General features: G+C 35.9%; 1 protein-coding gene across 1 annotated transcript; it reads left to right on the top strand.

Moving 5' to 3' along the window:
• Window positions 1-43: 43 nt before the first annotated feature.
• Window positions 44-4,912, top strand: LOC116105217 (RRP12-like protein; the record flags this gene model as incomplete). Its single annotated transcript, XM_031391651.1, has 9 exons — window positions 44-100; window positions 200-334; window positions 1,291-1,359; window positions 2,469-2,582; window positions 2,900-3,061; window positions 3,145-3,273; window positions 3,370-3,471; window positions 4,030-4,106; window positions 4,198-4,912. Coding segments are annotated over 6 exons (621 nt in total), but the record flags the coding sequence as incomplete, so codon positions are not given.
• Between the last annotated feature and the right edge of the window lie 16,664 nt (window positions 4,913-21,576).

Below are 21,576 nucleotides of genomic sequence, written 5' to 3'. Positions count from 1 at the left end.
TTTGAGTTTATTCTAATTTCATTTATGGCCCTGTGGTATTTAGGCTAGTGATGGGACAGGTCATCTTGAAGCCTATCACACTTTGGGCAAAGTTTTAAAGGTTTGTGTTAACATCTTTGTACTTTTGAATTGTTGTTAGTAATGCCTGTTGGTTTATGGACTTCATCTGTCTCTTTGATGTTGTAATTGTATGGTACAGGAACATGCTTGGTTTTGTACATCCGGATATGAAGAGCTGATTGATTTATTACTTGGCCTGAAATCTCCAGCTGATGTTGCAACTCTTATGCGCCGTTTAGCATGTTTTCATATTCTTCTGGTTCATACATTGAAGGTCATATATTTTGTTTTAGTATATTTATTTTCATTATTTATTTATCTTGGAGTTAATATATTTTTTTATTAGAGTAGGTTTTCTTTTAAATTATTTGAGGTATATGGTATTTGCTTATGTGAGTTTGATGTACTTCTCTAGTTAGGATTTTTGCCAGTTGAAGAAATATTAGCTTTGATTCAGACTTTAGTATTGAAGAATGATAATGGAAATTTAGCTTCTCCTCAACTCTCTCTGTTTCCTCCCTTTTCTTTTTGGTTCTCCTACGGTTCTTTCTCTCTTTATCTTCTACCTGCCTGTCCTTCATGACATGCAGACTGAGATAAGAGGATTCATAGTGCTCTTGTTCAGCTCCCCTTCATCTTTTCCTTCCTCTACATTTTTTTGGCCTCAAGGCCTTTTGCGTGGCTAGGTTGGCAAATTTTATCTCTATGGAAGAGTGTAGGTTGACTTGACAGAAACTAGCCAAGGAAAAAATTCTGTGAAGTTGGGATTGTATCAGGATCACCATTCTTATGTCCCTTGTTTTAAAAAAACCATGCACTGGATAATAATCCTTTTGTAAGGTTTACTGTGAGTGCATCTCTGTGGCAATCACTTTTGCGCTATACATGACAGAAATCTATGATCTTGTTATGCTCCCCTCTCCACCCAAAAAAAAAAAAAAAAAACTGTGAGTGCATCTCTGTGGCAATCACTTTTGCGCTATACATGACAGAAATCTATGATCTTGTTATGCTCCCCTCTCCACCCAAAAAAAAAAAAAAAAAAAAAAAAAGAAGAAGAAGAAAATTTAAGCCTCTGTAATATTTTGCTGTGTTGGCACATAAATTGCATTTCCATTTATAATATCATATTGATTGCCTCCTTTGATGTAGATTTGAAAGTTACAACTTAGTTTGCAGACTTAGATGGTGATTGATTACCTATTTAATTCTTTCACGTTCTTTTTGCAGGAAAGCTTGGAAGAAGAGAATACAAAAGCTTTTCTTATCCTCAATGAGATTATACTCACACTAAAAGATGTAAGAGTGGCTTAAAGAAGTTTGATATGATTAAAATGCTTTATATCTAATTTTTGTGTAGAAGCCTGTGGATTTTGTTCTGTGTTCATGCCCCCTCCCCTCCTTTCTCCATTTATAGTATGATGAAGTAAATGTTCATATAGGATGACCTAAAAGTTGCTTTCTTTGTATCAAGGGTGAGGTTGAATTTGACTATTTATGGTTTTTAAATGCCACAGTTTAGAAGTTTTCAGAGTTTTAGTAACGTGTTATTGTGCATTTAATTAATTTATGTTTTCCCAGGTAGCTGAAGGATGAGTTCTCGTTGTATTATGGTTACGGAAATAGGTTTTAGTTGAGAAAGATTGGAAATTATAGACTGCTGTTTGAATATTATTAAAAATAGAAGACCAAGTGAAATCTCAGATCACTTCTTTAAAACCTCAAAAAACAAGGTCTTAAAGAAGTGCAGGAGGGGACATGTAACGAGAACTAGCCATGCAATTTTAGTGTATGTGAGATGTTTTCCTGATACTTACCCAAAAAAAAAAAAGATGTTTTCCTGATGAATAGAAATTAAAAAATAAATAATTAAATTGAAAAGGGATTTAGAAGACAGCAAAAATAAGCGGGGGACAGGAAGTTTTAAGAATAAGAGGAAGACTTACCATGCTTGTGGAAAAAATCTGCAACTGCATGCTCCACAGGTTCTACTTGGATGAACTCCATTACCGGATTATTCTTCCAGGATTCTTATGTCCTGTTTGCTTGGTGCAAGGCATTAGATTCACAATATACACCTTTCCTGTGCCTGTATTTTAGTAGATCCAGTGCTTTGGCTATAGCAAGGTAGCCTCCTAGGAAGCCCTCTTGTGGTACCCCTCCTTCACCAGCAAACTGAGAAAAAGGGGGCAAATATTAGGAGTTGTTTTGCTCCTTTATCTGTTGTTTTGAGCTTTGTGATTCAGCCTTCTGAAGATCTTGTTAATTGGCATTACATATGATTCATTATTATGTGATGTGAATCATCTGTTAATCATTCGGTATTTGATATCACACGTTAATTGTCACCTTAATGATAAGTGATTGATTTGTTAATGATATGAATTTCTTTTTCATGTAATCTGTAGGCGAAGGAAGAACTCAGAAAAGCAGCTTATGATGTTCTCCTTTCAATAAGTTCCAGCTTGAGAGAGACATCTAATGTCAGTTCTGATGCATCATATCACAAACTGGTTAACATGGTAAGGCTCCTTGTGAATAGTTGATTTGGTTTAGTGGGACCTTTATATGTTGCGTGTTTTTCCTTTTCTTTTTTTCAGCTGACTGTACCTCAAACCCTAACTGATTAGTGAGACCCTGGGAGGTATTGTATGTGGATTACATATTGTGATACTTCTGCTTTATTTATTGATTTCTTCTTGTATACAATTCTAATTTTGTGGCTTTGGTAGTGAAGAAAGTTATTAAAATTCACAGCCCGCTTCCTGTCCGTTCAATGATTTCCATGACTACTTCTTGCTGTATTATTAAGGACTAATGAAAATTTCCTCCTCTTCAGATCATGGGTTATCTTTCTGGTTCATCTCCTCACATAAAAAGTGGAGCGGTGTCTGCATTATCTGTGCTGGTATATAATGATCCAGACATCTGTCTTTCAATGCCTGATTTTGTTTCCTCTCTTTTATCCTTGCTTCAGAGCAAAGCTGTGGAAGTTATAAAAGTGAGATCTTCGTCATCCTAATTCTTGAATTTTTCTTGGGTGCTTCCTTATATGCCATGGATTGATTGTTTCATATCAAACAGGCTGTTTTAGGCTTTGTGAAAGTAATTGTGTCTTGCTTACAAGCGAAAGACATCCGGAATTTCCTTGGTGATGTCATTAAATGAGTTCTGCCATGGTCTTCTGTTTCTAGAAATCATTTCAGATCAAAGGTACATTGATTTTTGTTGTTAAGCTTTTTAAACACACAAATTTGTTTACACTGTTGAAAGATCTTTCATGCAAATACTCTTGCATTCCATCTACAGGTCACTGTCATTTTGGAGATTATGATAAGGAAGTGTGGTTTTGCTGCTGTTGAATCCATTACTCCTGAAAAATATACGAGGTTTGTGAAGACTGTTTTGGAGGTAATTTATTTCTTAATGTTTAAACAATCTTATTTTTACACTATAAAATTGCAAATTTTATTTGATCGAGGAATAGGGTGGACACTTAAGCAGGCTCCATTCATGTGGAGGAGCTTGTTATCTTGCATGCGAATCCTCTACTTTACTGCGTTCTCTATTCTGTTGGCTTCCAGATAAATTTTGAACTTCTCATCAAGTTGCACCTGTAACCTCCTTAACACTTTTATTTTTATCCAAATTGCTTGTTGGGATCTTGTTATGCGTGCTATTCCTTTCATCTTAATTTTCTTGGACCCTTGTGGCATCATCAATCAAGCATCATACATGCATCAGTAGACTTTGTAAATTTCAGTAAACAAACTTCATGGGAAAAATTAAAATTATTATTTTAATACATTCCATACCTTATATTCAAAATCTATATAAATGATTCCATATAATAGCATGCAGCAGGATCTGTTGTGCTTCTTGATTGACTTGAACCAATTAAGTTCTTTTATGTGTATTGGACCAAGACTTGTGATATAATTACTTGGCGGCATGGATATCTTATTGCAGAACCGCCATAGCAAATCGAGTACCAATGAAGTTGACACTGGTCCAGAGACAGTGACCACGGATTCACCTGCCAAAGGGTCTGATATCTTTACATAGTGCTTGAATTTTCCTTTTGAGTCTTTTGTGTTTTTCAATCTTCTGATTACTATTTAAACTGCGTATTGTTAGGCCACAAAATAGGAAGCGCAAGGACATGGGTACTCAGACTGCAGAAAGTGGTTCAATAGAATATAGAAAGAGAAAGAGAGAGCATAAACACATTTCTACTGGTGCCAGTGGCTTCAAATCAGCTAAGAGAGAGAGGAATTTTAATCATGAAAAGCCAGTGAAAGATCAATCAACAGGAGGTTGGAAAAACAATAAGAGTTTTAATAAAGGGCCCATGGGTAATCGTATGAGAAAGATGGAGCCGAAAATGAAGGGCAGAAAAAATGAAGCAGCAGTCCGTAGACCTGCTTCTGCTTCCAAATATAGCAAAAACAACAAATTTGGAAGGAAATGACAGAAATAAACTGATTTGAGTGGGATCTCCATGAAGTGAGCACAGAGAGTTGCTTGTGCTGAGCCTGACAAGAATTTGGCGTAAGCTCTTCATGAAAGAACAGCTATAACAATAAGAGTGGTGATATTTGACAGAATGATGGGATGTTATTCTGCCCTCCTTCCCTACCTTTCCGTTGTGGATTTCTTGCGGCAAAAGGAAATCATGGCCGGATAGTCAGAATTTTTGGATTTCATGGAGGACGATGGCCTCTTGTTGTTTCAGGTCTTCGTAGGCTGTAGGAGAAGGTAAATTCTGTTCGAGCTTAAATACTCATACTAGTCAATCAGGAATAGCTGGAAAAATGTATACCAATTTTTTTTTTTTTTTTTTTTTTTTTTTTTTATCACTTGAAACCATGTTTTTGCTTAGTTATTTCGTCTTGTCAGACAACCAAAGCAGCAATGCAAAAGAAGCAACTTGGTTGCTGAAGAATGCAAAAAGATAGAGAATGGAAAATACTCAAAAAGTCTATATATTGTATGTGTCTATTGTTTTTACATTGGGATTAATTGTACAAAGACATCAAGAACACTATGAGGAAATCATCAAGGGTGTAACTTATAGTATAATTTAAATAAAGTAATTCTTGGATATCTTGTAATCTGCTTGATTCCAGATGCATGATTTCAACAATCTTTAATTTCATCCATATTGCATCACTTCCCCTCAAGCCGTGGTTTGTAGATGTCAAATACCCCGCTTGTGAAGCAATGAATGTTGTTGACTACACAATGCTTTATGATATGTCTACTGGTTTCTCTGCAGTCGGATATACATTGTTTTGATAACCCCTTCTTGAATTTGTGCTTAGACAGAGTGACAATCAAGTTTGATATGCTTTTGTCATTTCATGAAATATAGGCTCGCGCAATATCTTGGCACTTTGTTTCATATGTAAGAGGATGGGTTTACTTGTTGTATCTCTAAATCCTTTAATAACCAGAATCCAAACAATCTCACATGTGGCTTTGCAATAGCTATGTATTTGGCCTCTGCTGAAGTTAGTTGATTCTGTGACTGTCTCTTATCGTTCGAGGAAATCAAGAATTCCCAAGCTATATAGCAACTAGTGAGAGATTTCCTTATCATTGGACCATGTGCCCCATCGAGTCAAGAAAGTTGTTATATCTAAGTTTTCATCCTGGTAGAAGTAAGCCCTAAACTGGACAACCTTCAGGTATTGAGCACATTATGCTACTCCATATGAGATCCTTTGGTCCATGCATGAATTGACCTTATGGATGTGATCAGTCAGGACTAATGTCGGGCGTTGTCATAGTGAGATAGATCAGTCTTCACAAGTCTTGTAGATGGCTTGGAGGATCATTTTTTGAGGATGGCACTTCTTCATCATATTGTTGGCTTTTGAGTTTGGTGTTGTTCTACTGGAATCATGCTTGTTTACATGTGGATATCCAAATCTGAAACAAGTTCAAGAACAATATTTCACTGGCTGAAGGATATGTCGGCAAGGTACCTTGCAGTCTCAATTCCCAAGAATACTTTGGACTAGGTGTCAAACTACACCAATACATACATAAGGCACTCGGTGATCTCAAGTCTAAGGATCACATACACCCCATTGTTGGAGGATGTGTTCCATAGAACTAGAGTACCATTCTTGTGGAATCCTCTGTGGCGGTCTGGTGGGTTAACTTGCTATAGCAAGCACCCATGTGTTTACACAGGTTGTCACAAAACCCTTGACAAGTGAGACCTATACTGCCTTTCGATGGGTCGTTCAACACTATATATCTACGTATTATCTGTGCCCTCGGTCAATAATTTAGAATCTTTATTTGAAGATATTGGTTATCTAAAAGCCCTTAGATCATTGTTTATTTGCAAGTTGTCCGAATCTAATCTCATTACCACATCGTATAAAATACCTCGACTCATTGGAGAATTTGATATTGGATGATTGTGAAAGCTTAATCTTGATTTGAGCATGGGAACAGAAAGGGAAGACACCATCAAGATCTCAATATCCCATGGCTCATCTTCGAGTGCTTGTTATTAAAAATTACCATAGTTGGAGGAATTGCCATAGTGGCTTCTTCAAGGTTCCGCAAACACTTTGCAGAGTTTGAACATTGAAGATTGTTCCAACTTCAAGGCGTTACGGAGCAATGCAAGTCTCAATCACTTCAATTGTTCATATTCTAGTGTCTAGAATTGTCCATCTTTGCCCAAGGATTTTAATTGTCTGATTGATTGAGAGAATACAAATTAAAATTGTCCTAAACTAGTGAAATGCAAACAACCGAAATAGGTGAAGATTGGCCAAGATTGCTCTTATCCCCAGATTGAACTTGATGGAGAATAATCAAATCAACCAAAAATTAGGTATGATTAATACATATGTCTCTTCTTCTTCATTAATTATAGGAAATTTGTCATGAAATACTTATTTGATAAGTTAAACATTCAATTAAAATCTGATTGTTTTATGGAATTTAAAAAATGAAAGTTTGAACTGCTAAAAACCCAATCTATTCTAGTGTTCTTCTCTTCCATTCATTAACTTTTTTGTATTTTATGTACTAGGAAAGCTTGAATGGAATTAAAGAAAATCTAGTAAGTATCAAAAAAGTTCAATTTCAATTGAAATGTTTTATTTTAAACTCTAATCCTACCAACTTACAAGAGAAGACCATACATTTTACTTCTTCTATGCATGTTAAGCATTAATGTGCTGTTGCACTCCTGCTTTAAGTTGCATAGCAATTTATCCAAACTTTAACCCTTCAAATGTAAATCTCTTGGTTTTGGATATTACAATCCTCAAATGGTCAAAATAATTGAGCTACTTTGTATTTTCAAACGTATATCCAATCTATTGGAGTTTCCGCCAACATCGTTCACTTTGTAGAGTGTGATGAAAATAGGAAACTTGCAGATATCCATGTTGGAATCAGCCATTACTAATTTACATTTTCATAATTATGTAATATCTGTAATTAATCTTACTTACTGTATTATTCATTTCCATTACGGTATTCACAGCCATTATTATTGGTTGATGTACACCATCAAAATACAAGAAAAAATTTTAAAAATTTTCTCCTCTCCCTTGCTTGGTATTCTTCGCACCTCATTTCTGCCACTTTATCAGCTTCTTTTGTTGGCATTCTTTGGTAGTCTTTGCCTATTTTGCCACTTCAACTCAAACTTTGACATGTATCAAAGCATTCTTTGCTTCTATCTAAAATCCTCTCTAAGCCTGTTTTTTTTTGAACCTGCAAAACAGCAATAGGATTAGATTAGTTTTTTTTCCCAAACATCACTAATGGACCCAACCAAAACACTTATGACCAGACTAGAGTACCAGCACACAAATGAATCACAAACCCAAGTGGCCCAACTCATCCAACAGCCCAAAAACAACCAACTAACCACTTACTAACAAGCCCAAACACCCAACCTGATCCAACCCATCAAACATTCTCCAATTACCAACCGGATCCAATTCCAACCAGCCATTTCCATTGGGGTTTATGTGTCAAAATCATAACCCGACGGTTCAAAATCCCTCCTGGTATTTCAGATTCTTCCAGCCACAGCGGTTGACTAACCAGGGGATGCCCTTTTTTCACTGGTTTTCGATGGATTTGGCTGTGCTCATAAAACTGCCCTTGACTGGAACCCAAAAGTCGGCCACCTAGGCCAGAGACTTCGGCGTGCGTAATCACACAAAATAGAAAGGGTTCATCGATGGAACCCTTCCTCAACGCATAGAAATCACACCTTTCCCAGGATAATCTAGAATTGAAGAAATGAAGGAAATGGAGTTAACCAAGAATTCATTTGAATCGTGCATTTCAAGGTCAAGTTCTTGCGGGATTATATTAGATAATCTTGGAATTGACGTTTGGCCAAAAGAATGGTGATTTGAGCATTTAAGATATCACATGATAATGGGGCCCTTTCACCTCCTAATCATGAGTCTCACTCTCCTAACCATTGTAGATGACTTGCACCTAGAGAAACAGGGTTTTCCTTATAACAACAAGCTCAACCTATTCCCATATGTCAATTCCAAAATATGGTCCAAACTCAATTCCAAAAAAGTACAAGGGTCTAATTGATATGGCCTAGAATTTTCCAACAACCAAGCACAACACTTCTCATTCTAATGGAATTCTTCATGAAAGTCTTGCACGTACACACCTCAACAAAACGGGTTAGTCAAAAGGAAACACGACGCCTACTAGAGGTAACCGATTGGTTAGTAGGACAAAAAATGAATGTTACCTCATGAAAGACCCACATCTCGGAAACCAGGAACTGTTTTCACTAGGTTGTAGAGTGATATCTTTCTAATGATATGGTGTCCTATAAAACACATCGGAGGACGAGACTCTAATTTGTCATGAGCTCCAAGATTAGTAGCAAACAAAACATACAAAAACTTGGAGATGGCAATGTCCAAGAGTTCTAAAAAGGAGTTATAAGCTGTCTTACCATTAAGAACTTTGGGTCATCCGATGACCAGCTAAGTAGTAGATTGACCACATAGTTGCCCCAAAAGGAATAGGGATGTTGGCTTGGTGTTGAGAGGCCCATGCTATTTCTAAACAGATTTTTGTGGTTTGCATTGAACTATACCATTTTCTACAAAGGTTATAACACAAGAGCTTTCATGAATATACCAAGAGTGAAAAAAAATGAAAGCATGTGATTAATAGAAATCACGAGCATTATCTGTGCAAATGCGCTGGATAGACAATTGAACTGTGTTTTAAACATGGAGATGCATGCCTTATTTTGGAAAGTGTTTGGTTTTTGGACTGTATGAGTGTATATCGAGGTTCCCCATAAAAATCATCAACTATAGTGAGGAAACACTGGGAGGCCAACATGGTTGAGGAAAACACTGGGAGCCAATCATGGTGAGGAGTATAAGAACCCCAGATGCGAGGTGTATTAAGGAAAAAATGCAAAGTAGTGTGAGATTTGCTACGTGAGAAAGTGTCCGAGATTGTTTTGCACATAGACAATAAGGGTTAAAGAACAAGCACATGACCTGATCTTTGATGAAAAGTAAAGAATTTTATTGAAATTTGTATCAAGTAGAAAATTTATTATTTGTAATACAACATAAACTTTGAAGTTTCCTACAGAATCTTTTATCCAGTAGTAGAGACACTATGAATCTACGAGCCATCAGTTTCCAGTCAAAGGGTCCTAAAATTCACACATGTTATAAAGAATTTCAAACAACAATTGATTTTTGACATATTTGAAATGGAGATAATTAATTATTAAGCTGGGACTGATAAAACATTATGGAGAACCAAAATTTTATAAGAGAAACTATTCCTAGTGTGGGTGTGGCTGGTGCCATGGTTCCATTTGGCATACGGTATTTGGGTGTATTTTTGTAGGGGTGTGGGCAAATATTGGATTGCAAATAATGTAGTCCTATAGACACCGAGTCAATTATTTAGGCTCATTTTAATGATTTAAGAAGCAAAAGATGTGCCTACATAGATGTTGTATTAGCTTGGGGAAACTGATTGCATTGGAAGTAACTATTGAATCTACTCAAGTCTGATTATGGGTGCTAAAATCCCATTCCACCAGTGGTAGTTGTGTTAGTTTTGATTTGTCCAGTCTAAATTTCTGACTAGGTGGACGCCCATGTAGTTCCAACAATGTCTATGATTTCTTCTTTTACAATAATCACTATATCGCACACTTTCCCAGATTAAATGGATCCTGGACCAGTGGACCCATTAGTGTGTATAGGTTATTGGCTGTCCAAAGCCTGCACCGATTTGTGTGGTAAAACCCACCCAATTGCTGCTCCAATGATCTGCTACTTGGAATTGCTGTGCAAGTAATGATTCGGGCCATTGGATCATATTTAGCCCCATATAAACTCTACTCTTACTTGGAACCGTAAACCGCTCATGATTCTCCTTGGTGCCTTCACCTTTACCTGTCATGCAATAACTCTCTCTATGTGATATTAAAATTGTTGCGTCACCGGGTGTGAAGGCCATTGTGAGGGTTCATGTGCTACTGTCATGTTGCATGACCAGTGGTAGTGCAGCTCAAAGCGACGATGCCAGCTGCCGCATTTGGGTTCTAGATGAAGGAACTTTCGTTTAAACCCCATCAAGAAATGAATCACTTCTGATCTTTCACTCTCGTGATCTATTGAAGGATGTTGCCATGCTTCAAGGGGTTCCTCAACAAAGTCAACTCCTTCCACACCAACGCCGCATGGCGATTAAAATACCTATTACTGGTAAGTTATTTTGTTTGATCTCGCAGCGTTTGGTCGCAAGGTGACAGCTTGGCTAATCAAGCTGTCCACACATTTCTTTTATATGTGCCATTTCTTAGCATTTTCCGTCTATGGCATCCGGCGACAACCTCCTATGTCAGGAGTTTCTAATTCTAGCCCGAACAAGGGTGTTACAGTGGATCCAATGTTTGAGTAGTGTGTGGATCATTTGGTTCTAAAGGTTCCATAATGAACCTTCTTTGTCCTTGTGGCCAGTTGGCGTAAATTTTTGTTTCAGTGAGAGGTTGCTTGATAAGCACAAGTCTGATCCGTCAGACACACCACTGAGTAGAGTGGGTCGCCTAGTCCGGCTGATTGGAGTGATTTTGCATAATTGGAAAACCAGGTAGGGATTTTGACCCGTTGGGTTGGGTGCGCTAACCACTGAATCCCGAATGGGTTTGGCCATACTGGGTTTGGTTTGGCTAGTATTCTACCCAATCCAGAATCTTGGTTTTGTAGACAGGTTTAATGTGTGAGTTTGTGTTTGAGGTTATCTTGGGATCCATGAGGGAAGTCGTTTGGCTAAACTTTTGTAATTCTGGGATTTTGTGATTTTGATTAGAGAAATTGCTAACCCAGTGCCTTGTTTACAGGTCTGGAAATTTGGCTAGGAAGGATTTGTGTGGGATGCTATCCAAGGGCCTTGTTTCACTAACTTTTGGAATCTGGCTAGAGAAGGTTTGCTAGCGGAACGAAGTTAAAAGGCTTTCCTATACAGGTCGAAAACAAAGCAACAGCATGCAAAGGAGCAACTAGGTTGCACAAGAATGCAAGAAGACCAAAGTCTGTATATTGTATTGTGTCTGTTGTGTTTTACAATGAGTTTAATTTATACAAAGAATCAAAAACATTATAAGACATGTATCAGGTGTTAAGAATAGTATTAATTAAATAAGTAATTCCTAATATCTTGTAATCTGCTTTATCCAGGAGCATGATTTCAATAATCTTTAATTTCATTCCAATTGCATCACGTCTTCTAAAAGATTTTTCATTCATCAATTTTAATTTAGTACAATTTTCAATGTTTTTTAATCGTTCGATGAAAATCAAGATTTAGAAAGATTGGGAATTGCTTTAAGGAATTAATCTCAAGATCTTTCTTTTAAGATATGGAATTGTTATCGATCATTTTTATTTTAAGCTTAAAAGCATGATTTGTTAATGAAAAGTGAGTGCATTATAGTGAAATCAAATAGTAAATTTTGTTCAAACTGTTAGACAAATGTGATAAACCTTGCATAGACTCCAAACTTCGACTAGTCTCCTAGAACCCTAAAGTTACGGCCAGGTGAACCTCCAATAGCTATCCCTTTAATAATCATGGGATTCGAACTCATAAAGCCTTTTGAGTAATACACCCCAAGAGTCACAACAAATCGTCAAACTACCAGAGGTAGTTACTCTTACGCGTTATTCAGTTCGGGTACCCTATATTTTGAGGAATTGAACCGAAACCAGAACCAAAACCGACGGTTCCTTGAAAATTTGGAATCGAAACTGTAGGTACCCAGAACCGAAACCTGTAGTTCTGGTTCGGTTCTGGTACCTTGTAAAATTACAATTACCCCCCCGCATTTGTTAACAAAATAAAATTATAAATTATAAATTACAAACTCCATTCTTTGTAAAGGTGGATTCTCAAAAATCAAACTAACTTACTTAAATGTTTGATAATATAAATCTAAATGTATCACATCACGTTTCTACAGAAGTTTTTATAACCCCTTACTCTTTATTTATTTTATATTAGTCTCGGTTCTGATTTCGGTTCTAACACAGTACGGTTCCAAAAATTTGGAACCGAACCACCGTTGATGGCCGATTCTGGTAAAAACCGGAACCAAAACCCTAAGTACCCGCGGTTCCGGTTCCAATCGTTGTCTTTTGAACACCCTAGTTACTCTAATCTCATTACCATTGGTATTCATTAGGAATCTATTATTGATATTGCGGAAAGCTTATCTAATTGAGGATGGGATGAGATAATCATCATCAAGCACCTACATATCACAGAGTGGTAAAATTACCTCAGTGGCTTCTTCAACTTTATGCTGACACTTTGCAGATTTTGTACATTAGCAATTGTCCAAATTGTCATCTCTACCCGATGATATGCATCGCCTCACTACAAACGACAAATTAGTCCATGGAAGCAGTCCTACATGAGCAAAAGACTGGCCAAAATTGCTAATATCCCCGAGATTTGGCTTGATTTCAGGATCATTGCATCCAACCATTACATTAGGTACTTCTTAATCTATCTCTGTGGTTTTTTCTTCAATTATTATTAGTTTAATGTTGTGTGAATGTGTCAAATTTGGGGATTTCATCAATTGAGACCTGATGGGCATAGTCCTTGATTATTTTTCAGGTATCATTGATTTTGCTATGGATCAATTTCTTTAGGAGATCGTGAATTGAATAAAACAAACACTGCTGGTTCATCAATATATATTCTTAAATGCACCTTTTGATTCATTTAGAATAATTAAAGCAGGTTTACCTCCTTTATTAATGTATTTCCGATATCAAGAAAATTAATAATTTTATTTATGTATATTTAAAAGGTCTTTTATGAATGACTTATTTAGCTTTCTCTCATAAATCACAAACATGATCTGTGTTAATCACCCATAACGCTTTCTCGTTTAATGACATATTAATTGGGTTATGTGAATTTCTTAGAGACTTCTAATATGAGTTGCATTTACTAATTCTTCAATATTTTAACAAATATAATAAACTCCATCATTAGGTTTGAGAAATTGATTAGGAGAATAGAGGACTAGACTAGAGAGTCTTATTTTTATAAAGGCAGATAGTCATTTCCCACAAGTTATACGTAGAGATTTCCAAATGTATACTTTTTCTATTATGGTTATTACTATAATTTCCTATTATTAGAGCTCTTTTGAAATTAATCTTCACTAAAAATCATATAAATTGGCCTCAATTGTCACAAGTCCATCCAAGGCCCAACAGTTTACCAGTCATCTCATCTAAACTTCTTTTCAAACAAAACACCACCTAAGCCCTCCATTTCAACCTCCTTAACCCTAACCGCCGTGTCATTCGCCATGGAACAACTCACCACGAAACCCAAACGAAGATGAGAAACTCGAATCAAACCCAACGCAGACATCTGCCACACAACTCATAGACCGTTACTCCGCCTTCCGCCGCTCCACAGCACCGCCACCTCGTGGCAACCGCCGCCGCCCTGCGTTCAATTCTCACTTCGCAGTCCCTTACCTCTAATACCTTCCGCCTACTTCGCCGGCCGCCATTTCCTCCTTGGAATCCGCACTCTAGACTCCACCGAAGTTTCGGCTCTCCTGACGTTTCATCGATTGTGTTGGCGTGGTGGCCGCCCAAGGAGATTGCGGATCGAAGGCGCACTGAGGCTGGTGGAGTGCTGGTAGGGCTGCTCCGGAAGGAAGAGTGTTGGGGTTGCGAGTTTTAAGTGTGGGTAAGTGTTTGGGGCTTTGTTGGTTGGTTTTTGTATTTGGAGGATTGGAGGTTCGGTTAAATTAGGTTTTGAAACCTGCTTAATTCTCCGTTGATAAGCGTCCCAAGGTATATTTAGTTTTTAGTCATCTATTATGTGAATTTTGATATGACAAGTGACTCTTATAACGTAACCAACATTACAATTGTGTGCTATTGCTAATTTGAATTGTAATAAATGTCAGGTTATGTTTTGTGTGTACTGAATGTGAATTAATATATAATGGCCATGCTTAATTATGGTACCAGCCAGATTATGTAGCTGGACCTCCATTATGATATAGCTTGGTAAATTATTTGTCTATCTATGGATTGTATAGTTGATGATGTTTTTCAGTTGGTTTGTTCTTGAAATGCCTTTGGATGTTCATTCATGCTTATGTATGTTTAGAATTCACATGAACAATGATTTGTTTTCAAGCAAGACTATTGCTCTTTAGGAAGCATAAATATAATTCACTAAATGCACTGCAATATCGCCTTGTACAATTGGTATGCCAATCTGTCTCTTGGCGTTAGCTTTAAATGTGTATGACTAAGCAGCTTAGCTATATGAGTCTTGTGAATGCTGATAGTGCAACTGCTACATTTAGGCCTTGTTATGGGCTTAATAATAAGCCATTTGTATTGCTATGATCTTGTTTATAGCTTCAAGTTGGAGGCAAATTCTTGTGGTTATTAATTTTGGAAATTCCACATAAACATTTAAATAATGTTTTATCACTAGAAATGATATGTTTGACTCAAGTTGTTGAGAGAAACATAGTTTGGAAGTGCCCTTCATTCTGTGATGATGATGATCGAGTCAGTCCAATTGATTATTATGGTCCTTCTTGAACTTCTTTTTTCCTGTAGGTCCGGCGGTGTGTCTCAAGAATGTTTGGAGAAAGTTTTCAAGTCTTTTCAGTGTTCAAACTTTGATCAGGTCAGCAAGCAACTAATAGATTCCTTGTTCAAAAGTACTTCCGTTTGCAGTTACATCAACACAATGACTATAGATGGATTGAACGTTGAAACATCGACAAAACCTGAACATCTAGAGGTTCTCCATATGTTAAATGTGCTGAAGCTTACAATTCCTTATCTCTCGCTAAAGTCAGTTCGGAGTTTCTATCAGAACTATGCAAACTTATGACTTCTGAGATCTCACTGCTTACAAGGCACATTTTAAATGTATTAGCATTTTATGAACTTCAATAGTTGAAGTAATATTCTGGAAATGGAGGACATTATAGTTTCTCTTGCTTCATATGTACTTTAAAGAGAGAAACCCAATGGACACTGCATGTCTGCGGCTCTTGTTAAAAAGTGCTCTGGTCAAACTTCACAGTGGAGAAGCAAGATCATCATGGCTTAAGAATGCTCCTGTATTTTGGTGCTCTGGCTGGTATGCACCTTCTATTTTATTGTGTCTTCTATTGTTATTGGTATACATGTTTTGGAGTGGGAATAATATATGCTTGTTTTTGACATTTCAATTCTTGTACTTGTGTAGCTATTGATTATTAACTGCTGTTATCTTGGGCTTCTAGTGTATGTACCTTGTGTAGTTATTACTTTCTTCTATTTTTTTCGTTAATTAATATTTCCTGTAGATTATTTTGTATTGTTCAGTCAAATTGATAAACTTATTGAGGAGTCGCTCTGTGATAATCTTGTACTGTCTCTTGCTATGCAGTTGCTGCACTGCCTGTATTATTGCATTTTCATGAATTATATCTTGGAGTGACAACTAACATGTATTTTACATTGATTTCCAAGTTGTGATGTATGCCTACTTCTCCATGGCACCATATATCTTTCTAGCACGGCTCTACTCATCTATCCACTTCGTGTCACATTTTTTGAAAATTATTGATATAGTGATTGCAGTTTCTCACCTCAGATTATGATATGTGCATCACAGGTTTTCCCTCTTGGTCCAAAGTTGGTAATGTGTTTCTGCAAGGTTTGTTGATGCATGCCATTTATTAAATCTCAATTTGCTTTTACTATTAGTCGATTGATTTTAGGTACATTATGAATATGGATTTTGCATTTTTTATAATTTAATTATTACGTGTTCTCAGCTCTGCATTTCATGTTCTCGATTGGTCTAAGTACTTTCTTAGTTCACTGATGCAAGTGTTAAAATACTACCTAGGTCTTTGACTTCTGAGGGCAACACTTCTTCACAAGCTTCATGTATCTTGAAGGAATTGATCAGCCCACTTACAGCTGAAAATTTGTCATTTGAAGATAAAGTCCGGAAGTGAGGAAGCTAGTGCAATTAAATTACTTGTGCCATCTTCGATAATGCTCTTAGCCATATATGGTATTCCAAATAGCATATTTTGGCTGTCATTTCTCATTTGTTCCTCAAACTTGGTAAGTGGACTTTTGTTAATTGGATGCATGTAGTATCATTCATATTCTTTGTCTTCTTAAGAGCCACTAAAATTAGTTTCATTTTGTCTTTCAATTGTTTATTTAAGTCTATATTTTTATAACTACAAACTCTACTGGCATGTGTTTTTGTTATGTTTTGTTTTGACATATATACTTGTCATGTGTAATAGTATCAGTTTTTCTTTTTCTTTCCTTTTTTTTTTTTTTTTTTTTTTTTTGGTTAGTGCTTGGGATGTTAAGATCTAGTTTTTATTCTGTTCGTGCACAAGAGGTAAAATGTCATAAGTTTAGTGTAATATTGTTTTCATTGAGTTAAACACACTGTTTTTGACCAGTCATAAGTTCCTTAATGGGGTCTTACTGCAAGCCTCAACTTAACCAGTGATTTTTATTTATCTTTGTGTATCTTATCTCATAAGTGTACAACCTGGACTTTAAGACATCAATTCTGAGGCCATGGGACTAGAGAATATAAATGGAAATATTATTATGTTGTCAAAACATATAAGCGAAATTTGATTGTAAATAGAGAATCGTTCCACAATTAAGCACTTAAACATTGATTGATCAATTGTTCATTCTTACATAGAGCACATGTATTGTTAAAATACTTGCATCATATCGTCTAAATCACAATTAAATGCTAATGTTTGAACACATTTACAAAAATACTTTTCAAATAAAATACTATGTTTTTACTTACAGGCTCTTGTACCCAAGTAAAGCCTTATCAATACTTAAGATCACAAAGGCAACCTCATATGAGCTCTTTATCTCAACTTAGAATCATACTTGTACTCTTGGTTCACATGTCAATTTCTTATGGCATTGAATCACTACTTTAATCTCAGTTTTTACTGATGTCAATTCTATTAGAACCTTATTCTATTTTTAATAGTTTTCCTCTCTCATCAAGTAGTAAGCCTTTTTTTTTCGTTCTAGGAAGCAAAAGGAGTATCCCTCCCCTCCACCCCAAAAAAAATATGACATGCTAACCATGAAAATAAGTGCGTTTCCAAAAACCTTGAAAGATTTCAAAATTTATCAAAAAAATAGTGTAGTCAGCTCTCAATTTATGAACATAGTAAAATAACCTAATGTAGAAACAAAAATACCTATACTGACCTCTTTGGAATCACATAAAACATACTATATCTTGATATACGATTTTTCTAAAGGTTTTAAATTGGTATCATTTTGTTTATGATTTTAGTTATTTGTTGTACATTAATTATTCATGTGTTAAAAGGGGAATTCACCAATCATGTTTCTATGGTTGTCTCGTGGAATTGATCTCATTTTGGAACAGGTTCTTTTATTTATATTTTGTTCATATTTTGATTATGTCATGTTGAAGGTTCTCTTTGTCATAGATTTTCCACTATCTATGTAAGAATAGTTTTGCTTATAAGATTTTTAATAAAACTAAATCATTCATACTGTTTGACTAATAGCTTAATTGATGTAGGACATCATAGAGTTTGGAGGTTTTATCTATATAGTTACTTCTCAAGGTCTATTCTGGTTGATTTATATATTATATATGGACTCAAAAGATTGAACATTGGCTATTATTGTACAATTTCTCTCATCTTTGGGCTAATTTTTTGTCCTATTTTCTTAACTTTATCCCTTATTTGATTCTCATCAATTGATATGAAGCTTGTGTGATTTTCATCAGTTAAGATTGAAGCCCACTTGTTCTCACTAATAGACACTTTCCAACACTGAAGTTACTTCCAATGATTTGGTAACCAATTGAGATTCTGCCACAAGCAATACCAAACTATCAAACCCTAAAACCATAAAGACAAGAAACTTGCAGCTATATTTGATCATTGTTGTGCTCAAGGATATGAAATGCAACAAACAAAACTAGCAATTTCCTGTCTAAAATAAACTTTGAACCCACTTTTACCCTATATTCACATAAAGATCTCTTTGACCCGGTCTTAGTGCTGTCATCTAACATAGCAACCTTTGGGTACATGTTACCTTATCATCTTTACCATTGATCTCCTAATTACTAGATTGCCCTCTCTAATTGTTTTTATCTAAAGAATTGGTGATATACTGATGATAATACTAGGGAGGATTGGCAATTGACCAAGTTCATTGGTGACAACAAGGTATCATTTGCTAGTAGAGAGAGTGTGGGCACCAAGACTAATTCAGGTCAGCATGGAGATCTGAAAGTTATTTTTGGTAGAATTGGTTTAGCTTATTAATTTGGATTGAAATACTGGATTTGTTGGTGTAGCAACATGTTCACGGACGTTTGAACATTTGCGTTGCATGGACGGTGGCAAGTATCGACGACATTTAGGGCTCATGGCCTTATGTTTGCCTTGATCTTAATCAATGATCCAATTGATTAAGATAACAAAAGCTCTGATACCAATTGGGGATCACAAAGAAAAGAAAAGAAAGAAAAGGAGAATTGAAAATATTAGACAAGATGAGGGAAATTCTACTATTTCATCAAGGTTCATTCATTAGAGAATTTGAAAATCAATAGCAACCTAGTTTCTTGTAGTGGCCAGAGTCTTAATGAAAAAGGAAATGATTGACCAAATTTTTACCTCTATTTGCCTTGTATAAAAGTTTTTTGTTATTGCTCGACTTCTCATTTATAAAGCATTATAGATGATTTTGTGTTGTTGAAATCAAAATGATCCAAAACTTGCATTTGTAGTAGACAACAAAAAAACATTTTGCCAATAGTAATGCTACACCAGACAAAATTGGGATTCCAACTAATGTGACTGTTTATGTGTTACCTACATTTATAGGAAGTAACTCATTCATATTATCTATAATCAATGTGGTGCTGACACATAAGTAGTCATCAATTGGGAAACAAAGTTGGGATCCCAACTTTGTGTGTAGCATTATTGTTTTACAAAATTAGCTGAACGTGCTCTTAATTCACCTTTTTCTCTATTTTTTTTGTTTTGTCAAACACGAAATAAATGAATGCAAATCAAGACAAGATTTTGTTTATTATTTTGATAGGAACCCACTCCCAAATTGATAGGAATTGGGGTTGATAATGGACATTTGCTAGGAATTAGTTGGCAGTGATCCTTTTGTGGGTTTGGGTAGAAATCTCCTAGAAAACGGTTTGTTAAGGGAGGGTATCCAACTTCTTATAAACCACATGCCCACCTCTTTCCTTCTCAATGTGGGATCCTAACTTAATGAGCGCTCTCTTAAAAAGAAGACCAACGAGGACATTAGGTCTCGAAGTGTGGAGGAATTTTAGGGCCCACATTGAGGGAAAAAGGTGGGCATGTGGTTTATAAGATTTAGGCATCCTCTCTTAGCAAGTCGATTTTCAAAGGAAGTTCTATCCAAGTCCACAAAAAGACCACTGTCCAACCCAATTCCTAGTAAAGGCCCACTGCCCACCTATTCTTATCAATTTGGGAGTGCGTTCCTACCATATTATTTATGGAAGTTCTCTAAATTAGTACTCAGTCACACTCATTGTAGTTTATTGTGTTTTTAGATGATTGATATATTGTGTTTAGTGGATACGTAGAGTTTATGTTGTCTCTTGTTTTCCAAATTGTTTATGATATTAGACTTTGCTTTGAGTATTATTTTCCGTATTTGTGTTTGACTTTGAAGAAAAAAATGATTCAAATGTTCTTTGTTTGGATTTTATTTCTATGATGTTTCTGAATGTATTTGTGACGTTAATTATTCTGTTGAGCCTTCAGGGTTTGTGGCATGAAAGTATATTTTATATGGAGTCAGATGGGGTTGTTAATGTGATAATGCCCATTGCTTTTAATTTTTACGTATTAGAATGAATGGATTTGCTGTAGCCCCCAAGGCTTAGCCTTGTGGTTCCCCAGCCACCTTCTTTGGCTGGCCACCCAGGTTTGATCCTTGGGGTAAGAGAGGGGTTCAAAAATGCTTAGAAATGGCCCCACCCCTATCCTTTTTTTTTTTTTTTTTAAAAAAAAAAAAAAATTGATGTTACTTTAGATTATTTGTTAATTTCATCACATTATTGTGTTGTATGTTGGTTAATTTACTGATATAGCTAGAACTTTTTTTGTTACCTTTCTTGGCTGCAGGGAGTTCTCATATATCTATATGAACAGCATTTTACTTAAACTTGCTGACATGATGAACCTTGCAACAGTGGACATCTGCACAAACCTGTGGGTGTTAATGGGAGTTTTTTGTCAACCTTGCAGTGTCTCGAACTATTTGTTGCATTGGTGATCGGAAACAATTATCATCTTTAACAACCTGAAACTAGAGAAACATCTGATTGGAGTTGCCCTTGAATTTCACAAGCTGTGTGTGTTACTTGTCAAATCTTTGTTTGATATGGTCCGTTACTGTATCTAAAGCTTTTGGGCTTACATGTCTATGAAAATTGATTGATATGCTGTTGTCATGATTCGCAGCTGCAGCATTGTATTGATCTGCAGTAATTGCTATGGACCACAGAGGATACTTAAACTCCTACCTATCTCCCTTGATGCTTATAATTTTACTTGTTCAAACACTTGGTTGGTTCCTATCTTTAAGAATCATGTTGTTGAAGCATCACTAGGGTTTTATATGGAGCATATGTACCCCTTGCAAAAACATTTCAGCGGGCAAGTCGTAAAGTATTTCTTGTAAGCATATGAAGTTAAATTTTTTTTTTTTTCCCCCATAGTGAGCATTATTATTAGACATCAAGTGTAATAAGGGCTGTTGATATGATATCAGAAAATCTTTTCTGCAAAATCATTTCAAAATTGAGAATTATAAATTTCATTTGTTGATTTTCAAGATTTGT

The sequence above is a fragment of the Pistacia vera genome, unplaced genomic scaffold (assembly GCF_008641045.1).
Source record: "Pistacia vera cultivar Batoury unplaced genomic scaffold, PisVer_v2 Contig495, whole genome shotgun sequence".
NCBI classification, from domain to species: domain Eukaryota; kingdom Viridiplantae; phylum Streptophyta; class Magnoliopsida; order Sapindales; family Anacardiaceae; genus Pistacia; species Pistacia vera.
This window is presented reverse-complemented; position numbering and strand designations above follow the sequence as displayed.